The sequence below is a fragment of the Ananas comosus genome, linkage group 7, assembly GCF_001540865.1.
Source record: "Ananas comosus cultivar F153 linkage group 7, ASM154086v1, whole genome shotgun sequence".
NCBI lineage: Eukaryota > Viridiplantae > Streptophyta > Magnoliopsida > Poales > Bromeliaceae > Ananas > Ananas comosus.
In genome coordinates, this window is record NC_033627.1 from 13714740 (window position 1) to 13730041 (window position 15302).

Here is a 15302-nt window from a genome sequence, read left to right on the forward strand (position 1 = left end):
CCGGTCCGGTTAAACTTGGTAAGCACGGCGCAGAAACCGAGGGACGGTTTTGACCGTTCTCGCTCAACGAGAAAAGGTCGTGTCACATGTTCCTTTTAAGTTTCCAAAAATACCGTAAAAAAAATAACATTTATAGGCTATTTATGGCCGCTATTTATTTATTAGAATAATAAACATAGTTTTTATTTTGTGAGTTACAATTAATTGAGTTTTGTTACAAGTGTTATGAAACACTACATTTAAAATATTTTCTTGGCTAAATTATAGAAATTTTTCGTGTCAAAATTTAATTTTTTTATTTTTTTCTGTCATTTAAAAATCTATATTTTTCTCATTTAAAAAATAAAAACTATTTGTAGGGATATATACAGTATTAATTTTGATGACAAAATAACCAAATTATCCCTCATTCTTTTCGTCTTCTCCCTAATTCTGCTCATCCGCAGACCGCAGCCTCTCCTCCTCAGCATCGCTCTTGACCCCAACTCCAACTCTATTTCCTCCACCTGCTCCCCCGCTCCTCCAGCATCCGTGTCATCCCTCTATTTTAGCGACTATAGGGTGGAGATCGGGATATACATGGACGAAGAGGTGAGTAAGGATGAGGGTGAGGCGGCAAAAGATGGCACGAGCGGGTATGTGGGCACGAACATAGAGGTAGGCGATGGTGAGCCTGCGGAGGAGGGGGCGAGGCGGCGCGGCTGAGAATGTCAGTGAGGAAGGAAGAGGTCCATCTAAAATGAGGATTTCAATAGCATTTTGAATATAAAAAAAATACATATCAATAGAATTTAAATTCGTCAAAATCGTATTTTTTATATCTGTATTCGAAATCATAACCGTTCTAACATCAACTAAATTCATCTTTTTAAAAAAAATCGAATTTGGACCTTTGTTAGTTAATTCGTGAATTATTGAAAATCCGAATTAAACGATCCGTTTACGATTTTTTAAAAAAAAAATTATCTGCAAATTTTTTGGCCAACCGAATCTGAATAAAAAATTTATAATTTTTATGTTTAAATATAAATTATTTTATATTTTATATTTTACACCGAATTTATTTTTTAAGTCAAATATTTCAACAAATTTAAAAATTAAAAAATAAATTTTATGCATAGTATATTCATAATTCGAATTAACTAACGATTTGGACTGAGAGAGAGGATGATAACAGTGGAGAAGCGCCGTAGCGACACGTGAACACAGTGGACACTTGGACAGCGTGGGATGGGACGCTGCAGCGGTTTTTCCATAAATCACTTTTCTTTTGCCCCATCGTTTCCTCGATTCTCTCTCTCTCTCTCTCTCTCTCTCTCTCTTTGTATCCAACAGTTGAAAAGGAGATTCTTTTCTTATTTACAAACATTTGAGTTTTATGGTTTAAGTTTGAGAAAGTTTAGAGAAAGAGATGAAGCGCTTCTACTAGTGGTTGGATTGTTGGTACTTTCCAAAACTCCAATTTGTATTGTTACTTTTATGCAATTTTCCTTTTTTTTTTTGAATTTTTGGGTGTTGGTGTCTCCCAAAACTTCGATTTTTTATCATTATTTTTATGCAATTTCGATTTTTTTTTGAATTAAAGGCGTTAATTTTGCATATGTTTTGGCTCTGCATTTGGTATTATTGTTTGATAAGAGTCAGTTTTGGGCATCAAGTTGAGGTTTTTATTTGATTTATAGGAAATTTGTTAACTTGGTTCTCTCCTTTGTGGCTAAAAAAATGTTTCTTTGTTATTGATTACATTGTATAAGAGCACTGTTCTTCTTGTTTACGCGATGAGGAGTAAGTTTTTTTTAAAAAAATTTTCCTTCTTCTTTTTCCTTTTTAGGTGACAAGGTATGGAGACACACGCAACATATGTCATTTTGAAATGAACCACCCCTTTTTTTTTTATTGATACCTCCTCTACGGTGGATTATTTTGATTTACATTGTTTTTATCAATCAAATTAGAGGTTTCTGTTAAATCTAGTAGTGATTTTGTTAAATTTAACTCTCATACCCAGAGTTCTTATGTGGTATTGCTGTAAAATTGGTTTTTTTTTTTTTTTTTTTTACTGTTTAATGAAATTGGTAAAGTACTAAATCTGGGTCCTCTCTAATTTTGATTTTTTTTTTTTGAGGGAGAAACTATTCCCTTTGAACATGCTTAAGGATAACTTTGAAGAAACAAGATACTTGGCTTTTGTGTTTTGAGTAAATAATTTGCTAAACAGCTACTCCACCAGATAGGGAATGTAAGATACCCTGCCCAAAAGTGGGTGTGTTTTAGACCATTTCCACAGTGCAAGGGAAGGTGACATGTCCTATTCTCCAACTAAAATGGTCCAAAGAGTTTCCAAATGGTAGAGCTTCTTCTGACACAATTAACCATGCACTCTGTAGTTTCTAAAGAGACATGGTGTAAAATCTCAGGTTTAATTGTTGCAGTTCAATGGTTGTTTTGTTTTGTTTTGTTTTGCATCGTGCCGTGAAATTGGGTAAGTTCTTGTTGAGTCTTTGGAGGATCATTTTAATCTTTTGTGCAACACTTTATGTTCTTGGTACCCATGGCATCAACAAGGTAGAATGTTATGCACAATATGGAAGTAATGACCTCATTTAGAAAAGGTTCACTCTTTTCGCTTTCAAAGTGCTTCTGAAGTAGCATTTTTCGTTAGAATCTCTATAACAGATTCTTACTGCAGTAGAAGAAACTTCAAATTGGAGCTTCTACTTTTGAGGCATAGTAGCTCATTCTAGCCATCTGCCACGGCATAAGCTCTACAGTTTTTTCTGTTTGTGGAATGCTTGGCTAAACAAATAATAAATCGCTTGCTCTAATTTGTTGAGTGTTCATCGAGCATGACTAGGAAGTATCAATGCTTTACTATAGCTACTTAAAATTATTCTTTCCTTTTATTCGGCACCTAATAAAATCTCTGCAACTGTTTTAATAGTCATAGCTAGATGGGTCTCAATATCGAAAAGCACTTTGATGTTTGTTAATTATATGTAATTTAAGAATTCGACTGATATGATACTATCATATTTTTATTTCATTTACTTACGAGGAAAAACTATTACTTATTTACTTCGACAACTAACCATTTTTACATAGCAGGATTCTGGACCAGAGATTGCCTCTTTGCTGTTCGAGTAATTTCGCCACTAACCGCTATCTAAACTGCTCTTTGCTATCAACAAAAAAGCACGCAATGCCTGGAGCAACCGAACCCGAGAATGCCGATGGAGCCTCCGTTAAAGTCGGTGCAACGGGCACCGTTAGCTCGCTAATGTCACGAGAATTGAATTCCACGAAAAATTCACCTCAGCCATCTCCTTCTTCATCAAGGAGAAGGCATCAATCTGCCCCAGTTTCAGTACCATGCGGCGCCAGCCCCAGAAAAGCAATCCAACGAAAAGCCTCACAAGATGACTCTCCAGGAAGCCGCAGCCGCAGCCGCAGCAGCAGCAGCAGTAGCAGTGCCAGAAGCAGTAATGGAAGTACTTCTCAAAGAAACAGCAGTGCCCAGAATAATGGAAACCGAGTCCCAATACTACGTTCTAACGATATTCTTGCTGATAGAAATCCTAACGTAGACAAAGCAGAAAAGAAAGGACATGCTTACATTGTCGAAGTTGTAGACCTTAAGTGCAACAATCCGATGAGTAGCCGACTTAAGAAGCTCGGCTTCTCTAAGCTCTCCGAATCCATTGCTTAGTCCTGAGACAACTCCTTCCCCTCTGTTCTCAAGTTTCTATATCCACTCTTCACAGTCTCTGCTATTTCCACAGCAGAGCAGATTCTTGGCAAAAATCCTCCACTAGACACTGTTTTCTTCTTTTTTGGAGAATATCCAGTCGAGATCGGCTTATTTCGGGAGCTTCCACTAGTGAAGTTTGCGTCTTTGTGTGCTTGCTTTGGCTCCTGGGTGGAGATCTTGTGATGATCTAATTCAAGGCTTTTGAAGTACTCAATCTCTTGATAGACCAAAGAGGCGATTGTGCCTCGAGCTCCGACTTCGACCGGAGATGGATTTGTAGCCATTTTCTTGAGGAAATTGTTGTTGATTCTTGTGGTGGGGTTTTATGAAAAGATGGTGGAGAGGATGGTAGTAGTGGTGGAGTAGCTTGCAGGGGTTGGATGAGTTTCTGGTGGGGACTTTTTTTGTTTCTTTGCTTTGTGGTGGGAGGAGGGTGGGGAGGGGGACAGTTGGATTTTTCTCCTTTCATTTAAGGACATATGCTATTGGTGCCTCAGAATGTTATCAAAAGTATTACTGATGAGTCAGGTTTATGTACATGGCAGTTAATGAGTGGTGTAGCCTATCAAAAGAGATGTCCATGTTAAGTCACTCACTGTTGCGAACGCGCAAAACTGATTCATCAGTAATATTCTAATATGCATTCTAGGAATGCGTGTAACACTGCTCTTCATTTAAATGACTCTCTTAAGCTAAAGTAGATGAGATTGGGTGATGATGGGCTCATCTTCCTTCCTGCTCTGTGTCTTCATTAATGTAGCAGTATTGGGTACACTTTCATTGAGATCTTGTATTGTATTGTATTGTTGTTAGTGTTCTTTTTTAGGTGGTGTTTATGGACTTTTATGTGGGAATTAGTGGAGATGGTATCTATTGTACATGTATTCTATTTGTGGTTCCTGGTTCATAACCTTTTAGTTGAATGCTTTACAGCATTGTGATGTGTTTGGTTGAGAATGGGGCCTATGTCTTTTGGTTAATTGTGTGTGGAGTAAAATAGGTCAATATCATTACCTGCTCTCCAAGTGGGATCTGGTGAGGAGCTGGAGATTTTTTTTTAGCTTTGTTATATATATATATATATATAGAGAGAGAGAGAGAGAGAGAGAGAGAGAGAGAGAGAATTGAGCTCTCATGCTTTTAAAAGTACCANATATATATATATATATATATATATATATATATATATATATATATCATTTTTTTAGATTGGCTATTTTGTCTCCAAAAAACAAACAGAAAAAAATTGGTGAATCATAATATAGTGGTTCTTTCAAGAAAAGTTAGGACCCATGCATTTAACTTTTTTTCATATGTTTTCTATATGTTTTCTATACTATAAAATAATACATAAAATTTTGAGATTTAAGTCCACAATGATCCACTTTTACATTGAATAAGGATACGAAATTGCCCTCACCTTATGTTTATTCATTAAATCAATATATAATTCATACTACATTTTGTCCCTGTAGTAAGCAATACATATATGGGTTGTACCCTTCTCTTTCTTTTTCTCTTTCTCTCGCAAAATAAACAACAAACATCCTCTATAGCAAAAAAATTGAATGGAACTAATCCCAATTTTACCACCTTATTATATTTTCACTATATTTATATACTATATTTATTTATATGTAACATTATTTTCCTCCAATCTATATTAAATTCGGTAAATGGCAAGTATACTTCAACTTCGGATGAGAACGCACCGCCTGCTGCAGCGCGACATCGACCCTCGCCCCCTCGCGAAACAATGTATCATACAGAAGACAAATGAACTGCGACAAATCTTCTTCATCATCGTTCCAATTTGATACGTGATGCTCGCAGCTCTTGTCAGCATCACTGTCTTCCCAATCACTCGCAGGGCTGGCAGGTTCGGGCTCCTCTTCCTCCTCACCCTCATCATCTCCAATGACGAATTTTCCGTTCTCGATGCCGTTGTAGTCGCCCGTCGGGTGGGACAGCCCACACTGCAAATCGGGCGGTTCGATAGAAGATGAAACCACGGCTTTGGCACCTGAATCGAGGAAGGCCTTCACGAGACTTGGGGCGAACCCGCATTTCCCGCTGCAGATTATGATTCGGTCCCTCCATGCTCCAACCTGGGAATAGTTCGAATGAGGGATAAGTTTACGCTACTGACAATAAGCATTATAATCACAAGTTCATATTACAACTCACCATCCACCGAACATCTTCAGCAGTCAAGTGAACAGCAGGAACTGTTCTACGAAACATAAAGGCACCAATTTCTTGGTTATCTTCCATTACCTGCGCCAAAATTACCGGGTATAACATTGTCACTTAGCAGCATACCAAAAGAAAAGCAATTAGAGGGTGCAAATTGCAAAAGAGCGCATAGTACTTGAGTCTGTCGTCCAATATAGCGGTGGAGGATGCCTCCAACCTGAAAGGATGGCCATTCTGCAACCAAATCAGCAATGTTTGAGAGTTTCGATAAGGAATAAGCTTCTTTCCTTTTCCACCCTCTCATCATAGATGATAAGCTCATTTTAACACTCTGAAGAAACCTATCCGCGGGCTCTCCCGGCTCAGCAACGACAAATACATCATTCTGCCAACTGACGAGAAAATTACTAGTAAACACAAGGGATTCCTACAGATGTATCCCTGCAGAATCATCTATTTAAATCTATCCCACTGTAAAACCTAAATTTTCATATAACCCCTGTATACGTGAGGGATATAGGTTTTCTATCAGAAAAGGTTACGCAAGGAGGGGCATTTAACTACAACTTTACAATGGTATACAAATGATGAATTTTTTATAAGGACATAGATGAAAATTCATATTTATTTTTGCAAGGGAACATATATATCTATATATATATACACATAAATATGTAGAGAAAAAGAAATATCAGACCTTAATATTGAGCCTGTAGAATCATTCTGAAGAGCCAAATGAATAATCCCAACTTGAGGCAAAGTTTGTAACTTCTCATGCAATGACCGAACATGTATAGTGGGCTGCCTAGACATCAAAGGCGATGTTGGTGGTGAGGCTGACGACTTCACGGTCGGGTGGCCATCCAAACTAAGTGGCGGGACCAAATCGATTCGACCGACTCTTTGAGGACCACACTCAGGACTATATAGAAGTGGGCTCGATGGAAAACTCCCAGTGAACAAAGGTGATGCAAATGGTGTAGGGAACGCAGTTCCTTGCTTGGAAAATCCTGGGGACCTATTTGTAAGAGCCAGTCTGATGTTATTACCGGCACAAAATGTTTCTAGAGAGCGGGCATGATTTATAGACTTTCCAGAATCAGGATTATAAGAAGCCTCTACAAGGAGTACCATTCGCCTCCATCCTAATGATGGGCCATTATCATTAAGACCTGAAAAAAAAAAAAAAAAAAAAAAAAAAAGAGCAAGAAGAACAGTTAGTTCCTAGTAACTGAAAACGAAGTCAGATCAGTTGATGTTAATTCTGGAGTCCTGTATAAAAACCTGAATCTGAAGGTTTAAATTGTGAAAACTGTTGGGACTTCATCTTTTCCATCAGCTTTTCGTCATTCTGGCATCTCGGAACTAGCTGTTCACATAAATTCTTAAAAGCCTGAAAATTTTTCTGGATGTACTCCTCGGTTGCAGCTTCTAACTTGAGCCAATTAGAAGGATCAGTCTCATCAAGCTCCATACCACACCGCTCATCAACTGTTGATAAAGATAATAAAGTAAGCAGCAACTATCTCACTTTTGGAACTTCCACAGAAGCAGCAAAATGATTTAACTAAAATAATCACCTGGATTGAACCGGAAATACTGCATTTCAGGAAGCAGTGGTATGAAAGTTTCCATAGCTTCCTCCACTCGCTCCACCGAACATGCACTCTCTATTAAAACCTGTCCTGTATCCAGATAGCGCCATCCACCTTTTCTAGCCTAAATATAAGCATTACATCTATATAATATCAGTAAATTAAGCAATGGTCCAAAGATAAAGGAAATATTCACTGCTTGTAAGTTGATAAAGAACAGCTCAAGATTGTCGGCTCTACATAATTTAAATTTAGAAATCTATGTAATGAAAAAAAAACAAAAAACAAAAAACACAAGATGCATCAGGGGCATAGGCATCAAACTCACTTTAGTAGGAACTGACCCACATCCGACCGAAACTAGGCAATCAATTCTCGTATCAGGCCATAAGAGTTGTGCTTCTCTAATTGCAAAAATGGTTGGATTATTTGCCACAATAGCTCCATCTTGCCAGCGGTTTACATCTAAGTGAAATAAATGACAACAGCATGAAAAAAAGAACTAACTATTATTTTAAAGTTTCTACATGAAGATCAAAGCACAAGACTAAGAAAATTGATAAGGCATGATAAGTATCTTCATTGAATTGTAAGGAATAATTACCATCTGAGAAATCATCAAGATAATATGGAGCAGCAGATGATGCCCTTATAGCTTCCCATATCCGATGCTTGCAGCTCCCAATATAAGCACCACGCCGGATACCAACCGGCGACCCAGAAGTAGCTGTCCCAACTGCAGTTATTGCAGGGCTTTCGACCATTCCTGAAGGCGCTTCCATGGTGCCAGCTGGATACTGGTAAAATATACAGAAGCTGTTAATCAATTGATACAGGATTCAATAAAAAAGAGAAGGATAAAACATACAAAGAGTCCCTGTGCTATCACAATATTCCAACTCAAGTCTCTGAAATTCCAACACTATAACCCCTGAACTTTCCCAAATATTGTTATTCCCTCCCCGACTACTAAACAAGATCTAATAAGTGACTATTTCCTATCAAATAATTATTTTACCCCTGTTACTGAAATAAGATAGCCATTTTTCCACATAAAAAAATTAATGCTCATTTTACCGGGAAAAATCAGATTCTTTTAAGGGCCAGGAATGGAACTAAAATATGTGAGAAAGTACAGGGACTAAAGTGAAGAGTTCACAGACAAAGAAGCAATATCAAGGTAGAACGGAACAATGCACACATTTATCCAAAGGATAATAATCCAGAACTATATGAAACAAAGAGATCAGCTATCTGTATCTCGTGAGAATGGAGGTTTGCAGTGAAATTCAGTTGGTATTCAAAGTAACTAATCTTGAAACTTCTTGGTTTGCTTAATGGTTTATATATTCTTAATGTTACATTTTCTGAAGTTCACAAGTTCTATGAAATAGAATAGGTGGAAATAAGAGACATAATCAAGCAATTCATGATGCAATAAAAAATAAGATAAGCACGAGAGTTGCATTTTGTAAGCGAAATCAAGTCTACCAGCAAAAAACATGGTGGGTAGACAAACCTGATAATTCCGAAATATAAAAGGTTGTGCCGGCATAACACTGACTAGAGTAGATACTGCGAAAACCTTCGGAATGCCTTTCACAGCAGACTCTATTAAGAGGTCACCATCTTCATCAGCGCACATTTCTTTCAGTAATCTCTCAAATTGATCGGCACTGTGCTGCAAGAATATTCTGGATCAATTTTACTTTACAAAGTGGCACCAAAAATAAAGTACACGTATATGCACAGTTCTTACATACCTTTGAACCATGTACAACTACTCTAAAGCTTTGTGATGAACTTTTATATAGTAGGTCAAGCTTCTCTCTCCAGGAAGCAGCTTCATTATCTTTAGGGATAGGTTCAGCAAATACAAGTTTGCCTGAGGAAATCAAACTTCAAGTTAAAAATGTGGAGCAATTGTAAAATAGATATAGGATACCAAGGGCACACATTTGGCCTAATCAGAGATTTTGCTAGAAGAGCATCTTGGTAAAGCGCTAAATTTTAACAAAGATCATGACTCGTACCTAGTTTCTTATATATTTCTTCACACTGCTCCAAAGTCATCTGCTTGACTCCAAGAGCTATCGCAAGCATGCCACCCGTTGATGTACCACAGATCAAATCAAACATTTCATGAATACGCTTTCCAGTTCCTTCCTCGATTTGTTTAATCATTTGGACTGTCGCAAGACCCTTCATACCACCACCATCCATTGCAAGTATGCGCAATCCTTGCTTCCCAACTGGCCTTCCTCTTATAGCTCGACGCAGATTCTCATTTTCTCCTGGAGAAATTCAAGGAATATGCTTGTAACTACTACAAGAAAAGTACTGATTACAAACATGCAAAGATGCATACATGCACAAATATTCATGCATGCGTGCAAACATGCACAAATATTCATGCATGCATGCAAACATGCACACATACAGAACCTACCAAGAATTGCCAAAGCACGTGCAGCAGCCTTATTCACACGTGGCTCAGATGTAACAGTCAAACGGAGTAGAAGTTCACGTAAGCTTTCAGACTGAGTTAAAGTACGACGATTCTCCAAACAGAAAGCTAAATTTCCCACTGCAAATAAAGACAGGCGCTGCACCTAAAAGATGAAAAGGAAAAAAGAATTACAACACATTACTGATAATTTCAAAAGGAATAACCACAATTTAGTTCCAGGTTCATCTTGCCTCTGTGTTTTTGTGCGCACAGAGTACTTTAAGCGACTTAAGGAGATCCTTCGTCAGCATCTTTTGTGCAACATGATCAGAGGCGAAAGCCAATGTGACCACAACTTGCAATACAGAAATCAGCTCTTCCTGATCAACTGATCTCAAAACTGACTCAATGGGTTGCATAATGTCAGATTTAATCAACTGCATTGCTAAAGAAACATCTGACGCTAGCGAGGAAAGAGCACAGCATGCTTGTTCAACCTGTAAAATTAGAGTAACCATAGAAAATACATATATATAATGAAATAAATTGATGAAAATGAGCAAAATATATACCACATGGCGATTGTCACTGCTTATCATACTTATAAGCTGCCGAACTGCATTTTCTTCTTTGCTAATAGCTATCCGATTGTTATGATCTTGCATGATTTTTGCCAGAGCAGAAGCCAGAAGAGGATGATGGCATGAGGAAAACCGGAAAATAAGAGAAAAGAAGGCACTAAGTTTGTGCCTAGATGCAACGAAATAGGAGCTATTATCTGTCTGAAATCACCAAAACAGCTTATGAACAAAGGATCTGAAATGGTTAATTTCAAGATTTTATAACTTATGGTCAGTTTATTACCTCTATTTGCACATTTACAGATTTTAGGCTTTCAGTTGCCTCTATTCTGATATTAGCAAGAGACAAATGTCGTAAATTGTGCAATGGTAAAAGTTCAGGAAGAAACTCGAGAGGATTTCCAAACAATCTTAGGACACGAAGCTCAGTCATAGCCCTGCGTAAAACTGAGGAAGTAAGCCTATGAACACCATTAAACATGAAAAAGAAACAACAAAATGATTATTAAAAAAGAAATCGATTTCTGATTGAATGACCTGAGATCCAGGAGAGGGCGGACAAGTTTGTTGTGTTCTAAGGACAACTCAACCAACTTAACACATTGCCTCAGCTCAACTGCTCACATAAATCAAAACAGAAATAGAAAAGAATCAATCTCCAGTTTCACATATATAAATCTGCTCTACACTTCTACATAACCAGAAGTTTGATACTGTTCAATAATTTGCACATGTCTGGAAGAAAATAAATAAGAACAAATTAGATATGATAAAGATTCAACCATACCAGGGACAGAAACTAGCATGTTGCTATCAACTCTAAGAACCTTCAGATTCTTTAATTCACCGAGTTCTGGAGGTAAGACAGATAGCTTATTATTATCAAGATATAGTCTCTCAAGAAGTGGTAGGCGTGTTAACTCGACCGGGAGTGCCTGCACCGTACAACCATTTTTTGGTAAGGTTGGTAATGCCCAAAACCATATGGCTTTCCATACTACGAAAGTACCAAATTCAATGGATCTATCAATCATACAAGCACTGAGAAGAATAACAGCATTGATCAGTACAAAGACGAACTGTTGCACAGCTTCCAAACAAAAAAATAGCTGAGAAATTTTCATCTTTACCCGTACTTGTAAAAATATTTATGATGCCCTCTCTAAAATGATAGTGCTCTATCAAAATAACTCTATCAAAATTTTTAATCTCCTAGTTAAATATTATTACCTTAATTCTCATTTATTCAGTTGCTCATCCATCCAAAAAGCAATTCAATGAGAGGTATTGCCCTATCCTCTCAAAGCTCTAGTCTTTCTTGCCCTGTCCTTAAATCTATTAAATTTTTTAATCTCCTAATAAGAGACATCCCTAGATCAGTGCTTATAAAGGAACAATCCATAACGTTATCCACTATGGAATTGATACACTGAGTGATTCAAACATTGTAAATAGAGGGGATTGAAATTTTGAAATGTCAACCTGCAATTTGAACACCATTAATGATTTAACAATCTAAGCAAACGCAAAATCTTTATTTTTTTATACAAGCAATCAAACATAACAAATTAAAAGATCAATTTTTAATAGCAAAACCAAAATGGGAGACTCACCGACAAGCCGCAGCCGCACAAGCTTACGACAGTAACGCTCTTCCAGCGATCGTCCAACGCTGGAGCCCCCTCGGGCGATCCCGATGGTGCCAAATTTGATCGGATCAGCCGCGTGAGCACCGCAACGCCATCGCTCTGCTGCCCCGACCCCGCCGCCTTTGCCATCCGCACCGACCGCAGCGGTTCCCGCCGCTTCTCGACCTTCATATCGATCTCCACGCACCCTTCCCGACCTTCGCGCAGATCCAGCACCACGGCGTCGCGCGGCGGGGGCAGCGCGACCATGAGCTGCGACTGGAGCCGGAGCGCGACCTGATCCTCGTCGTCCCCGGCCGACCAGTCGAGCTCGATCCGGAAACCGAGATCTCCTGCGGCGGGGGGCGGGGGCGGCGGCGGCGGGGGCGGCGGAGGAGGCGGCGGCGGGGGCGGGGAGGTCGACGGGGTGGGAGAGGGGTCGGCATTGGGATCGGAGTCGCCGTAGTCGAGGGTGAGGTGGAAGATCTCGGAGGGGCGTTTCCACCCCAAGCCCCACGACATGGGAGGGTCGAATGGGGCACGAAGGGGATCTTTAGGGTTTGGGCAAAATTAGGGTTAGGGTTTGGTGAGGATAGGGGAGGGAGATGGTGGCGAGGGGCCGGCGGAGAGAAGGAGCGGCGGAGGGAGACGGAGACATAGAAAGCAGGCTTTTTTGCCTTCGCGATGTCTCCAACGTTTGTGGTTTTTTTTTTTTCTTTTTTTTTTTCCCCCTTCGGTTTTTGGGTGAAAATGTATTTGAGGAGCACTCCCATTAAACTATAGTAGGAGCATTTTAAAGTGGTTTTCTTGTATCAATATTTTTCTTATTTTTTATTTTAGTCCAACTTGCGCAAAAAAATCACTAATTTTGTAATTTTGTAAAAATAAGTCATTATTTTCAATTTTGTAGGTTTAGACTGAATTTTTTAAAAACAAACAAAAATACTCTTTTTTTTTTTTTCCTCTCGTTCGGCCCGCCTCCCCTAAGCAAGGCTCGCCCTATTCCACACGGCATGAACGAGAGAGGAAAAAGAGTACTTTCTTTGAAACAACGTAATTTTTGTTAAAATACTAACTTTCATTTCAAAAAATCTAATTTTTATTTTAAAGACTGTAAAATTTTTCTAAACAGTGTAATGCTTTTATGAGACAGTGCAGCTTTATTTTAACGACATAATATTTATCTTTTTTTCTTTCTTCTATAATTCTTGATTTTTTTCTGTAACAGTGACTATATATAATGACCTCTCAAGGAGAATTTTTTTTTTTTACTTTTTTTTTCTTTTTCTTTTTTTTCTATCCTTTACATCTTTTTCTACTCCTTGGAGATGTTTCGACCTCAGCCATGACCTCATCGCTTCCATCCACTCCATCCTCACGCACGCGCACTCCGAGTTCTCCTCCTCTAGAGCCGGCGTCAGTGCAGGCACCGACGGAGACGGAGACGGAAGCAGCCGCGAGTTCTCCTCCTCCGGTGCCGACGTCGGTGCCAACACTGATGCTAGTGCCAGCGCCGATGAAGGTGGAGGCGAAGAAAGATATGCAGCACCGCCTTCGTTACCGTCACCGAGAACCATGGAGATAATGAAGGAGACAATGAGATTCGGAAAGGGAAAAAAAAAAAATAAGAGAAGAAAAAATAGAGAAAAAGAAATATGGATATTTTCATCAGTTTTCTAAAAATTCGGTTCAAATCTGCAAAATTCAAAATAATGGTTTATTTTTGCAAAATCTCAAAATTAGTAGATTTTTTCTGCAAATTGGCTTTTATTATATATATATAGTTTTTTGTTATATTTTGTCTTTGTATTTTGACCATTTATTAATATTATTATATGTTTGTATATTTTTCAATAAAAAAAAACAAGCCGCAAGATGTAGGGGAAAATATTTCTCTATAAATTAGTTTCAATGGATTTTTGAAACTGCTAGCAAAAAAAAATAAAAATTTTATGAAATTCGAAACAAATGGTTAATTAAAAAATATATATATAAATTTAGGGGACTATAACTTATAACCAAGAAAAAAGAGTTCTAAATGGGCCGGATCAAATTATTTACGGCCCACAAAATGTTAATAACAAACGCAATTTTCGTCTAATTCGGTCGAGCCCAATTATGGCCCACCGAAAAACCCTAAAATAATCAATTCAATCGCTCGAAATCGATCGATCGATCCTCTTTCCCCTTTTCTCCTTGCCCTCTCAACTCCGCTCCTCTCTATTCTCTAATTCCATTCATATTTCGCTGGATTTGTCGTCGGTAATCGCTTTTCTCTTTTATTTTATTTGATCTCTGCACTTTTTTTTTCTCTGTGTAAGGTAATTTGTAGTGTAGTTTCTCTTTTCCCCCCTTTTTTTTTGTGTTTGTGTAAAGTGGTTAGATTTAGTAGATTAATTTGTAGGAAAATGTCCATTTTCTTAAATATTTCGTTTATTTGCGACGAAATTAGTGATTGTGTGACAAATTCTTGTGCTAGGTCAAAATATGTGCTAGTACAGTTACTATCTATACATTTTACCCTTTTTTTTTCCCGGTAAATATATGGAGACTCCTAAAGCATCGGACATTTTGAAATGGCCCTTTCAAGTTTGATTTTTTCCTTTTTTGATTTTTTATTTTTTTGGCTTGGCACTCTCATTAAGTTTTGATCTTTTTTTAAATATTTGAGTAAATTTAGTCAAACAATTAGGGATTCCATAAAATTGAACGGTTGAATCACATCAAATTCTTAAATTTTACTTACTAGAATAATTCAAATCAGAAAATTAATATAAGAGAACAAGGAAGCTTATTTAATGTATGACAATTAGTATTAGAAAATGAGCATGTGAAAGATCTTAAGGTAGTTAAATTTATTATGTGAGAGTTTATTAGTAAATAAGAAGGACTACCAAAAGAGGGATGAGAAGAAACAACTAATATATTTCTTATAAGAATAGAATGTGCATGAATATGATAGAATATAGGATATATATAGATAAAGATTGATGTAGATATAGATTACGCATAATTTTGTTGCAGCGCTTTGTTGAGTCTGCGTGGTATAGTTGCAGTTTGCATTACTTTTCTTTGTTGATGTAAGTGCTAAAATAAGCCCGGGTT

At 37.8% G+C, this 15302-nt stretch overlaps 3 protein-coding genes across 5 annotated transcripts; 1 reads left to right on the forward strand and 2 right to left on the reverse strand.

The window, feature by feature from the left end:
- LOC109713334 lies at positions 1168-3744 on the forward strand. Its single transcript, XM_020237361.1, has 3 exons — positions 1168-1443; positions 1832-1839; positions 3106-3744. Exons 1-3 carry the CDS (start codon positions 1231-1233, stop codon positions 3704-3706), a joined length of 822 nt encoding a protein of 273 aa, XP_020092950.1. The 5' UTR covers positions 1168-1230; the 3' UTR covers positions 3707-3744.
- Positions 3520-4140, reverse strand: LOC109713336. Its single transcript, XM_020237362.1, has one exon. The coding sequence runs from the start codon at positions 4030-4032 to the stop codon at positions 3703-3705; it is 330 nt and encodes a 109-aa protein (XP_020092951.1). The 5' UTR covers positions 4033-4140; the 3' UTR covers positions 3520-3702.
- Positions 5134-12956, reverse strand: LOC109712831 (phospholipase A I). Of its 3 annotated transcripts, none has more exons than XM_020236598.1 (18): positions 12183-12954; positions 11357-11504; positions 11107-11185; positions 10853-11006; positions 10561-10770; positions 10240-10485; positions 9989-10151; positions 9573-9833; positions 9303-9424; positions 9059-9220; positions 8144-8336; positions 7868-8004; positions 7525-7663; positions 7229-7435; positions 6642-7116; positions 6120-6336; positions 5936-6025; positions 5134-5856 (listed from the first exon to the last, which is right to left on the reverse strand). In XM_020236598.1, the coding sequence occupies exons 1-18, from the start codon at positions 12717-12719 to the stop codon at positions 5407-5409; spliced, it is 3990 nt and encodes a 1329-aa protein (XP_020092187.1). In that variant the 5' UTR covers positions 12720-12954; the 3' UTR covers positions 5134-5406. The 3 variants fall into 3 exon arrangements, 2 of the variants coding, with proteins under 2 accessions (XP_020092187.1, XP_020092188.1); XR_002216976.1 differs by having other exon boundaries at positions 5715-5856; positions 6120-6178; positions 12183-12956; XM_020236599.1 differs by lacking the exons at positions 5134-5856; positions 5936-6025 and having other exon boundaries at positions 6128-6329; positions 12183-12956.

What these genes read in the sequence shown, in the direction of transcription:
- LOC109713334 (XM_020237361.1), top strand. Translation starts at nt 1,231, where the DNA reads ATGGGACGCTGCAGCGGTTTTTCCATAAATCACTTTTCTTTTGCCCCA.
- LOC109713336 (XM_020237362.1), bottom strand. Translation starts at nt 4,032, where the DNA reads ATGGCTACAAATCCATCTCCGGTCGAAGTCGGAGCTCGAGGCACAATC.
- LOC109712831 (XM_020236598.1), bottom strand. Translation starts at nt 12,719, where the DNA reads ATGTCGTGGGGCTTGGGGTGGAAACGCCCCTCCGAGATCTTCCACCTC. An exon ending in GTGCGCACAAAAACACAGAG is followed by an intron (nt 10,152 to 10,239) that starts GCAAGATGAACC and finishes TTCATCTTTTAG; the next exon opens with GTGCAGCGCCTGTCTTTATT. An exon ending in TTATATTTCGGAATTATCAG is followed by an intron (nt 8,337 to 9,058) that starts GTTTGTCTACCC and finishes ATATTTTACCAG; the next exon opens with TATCCAGCTGGCACCATGGA.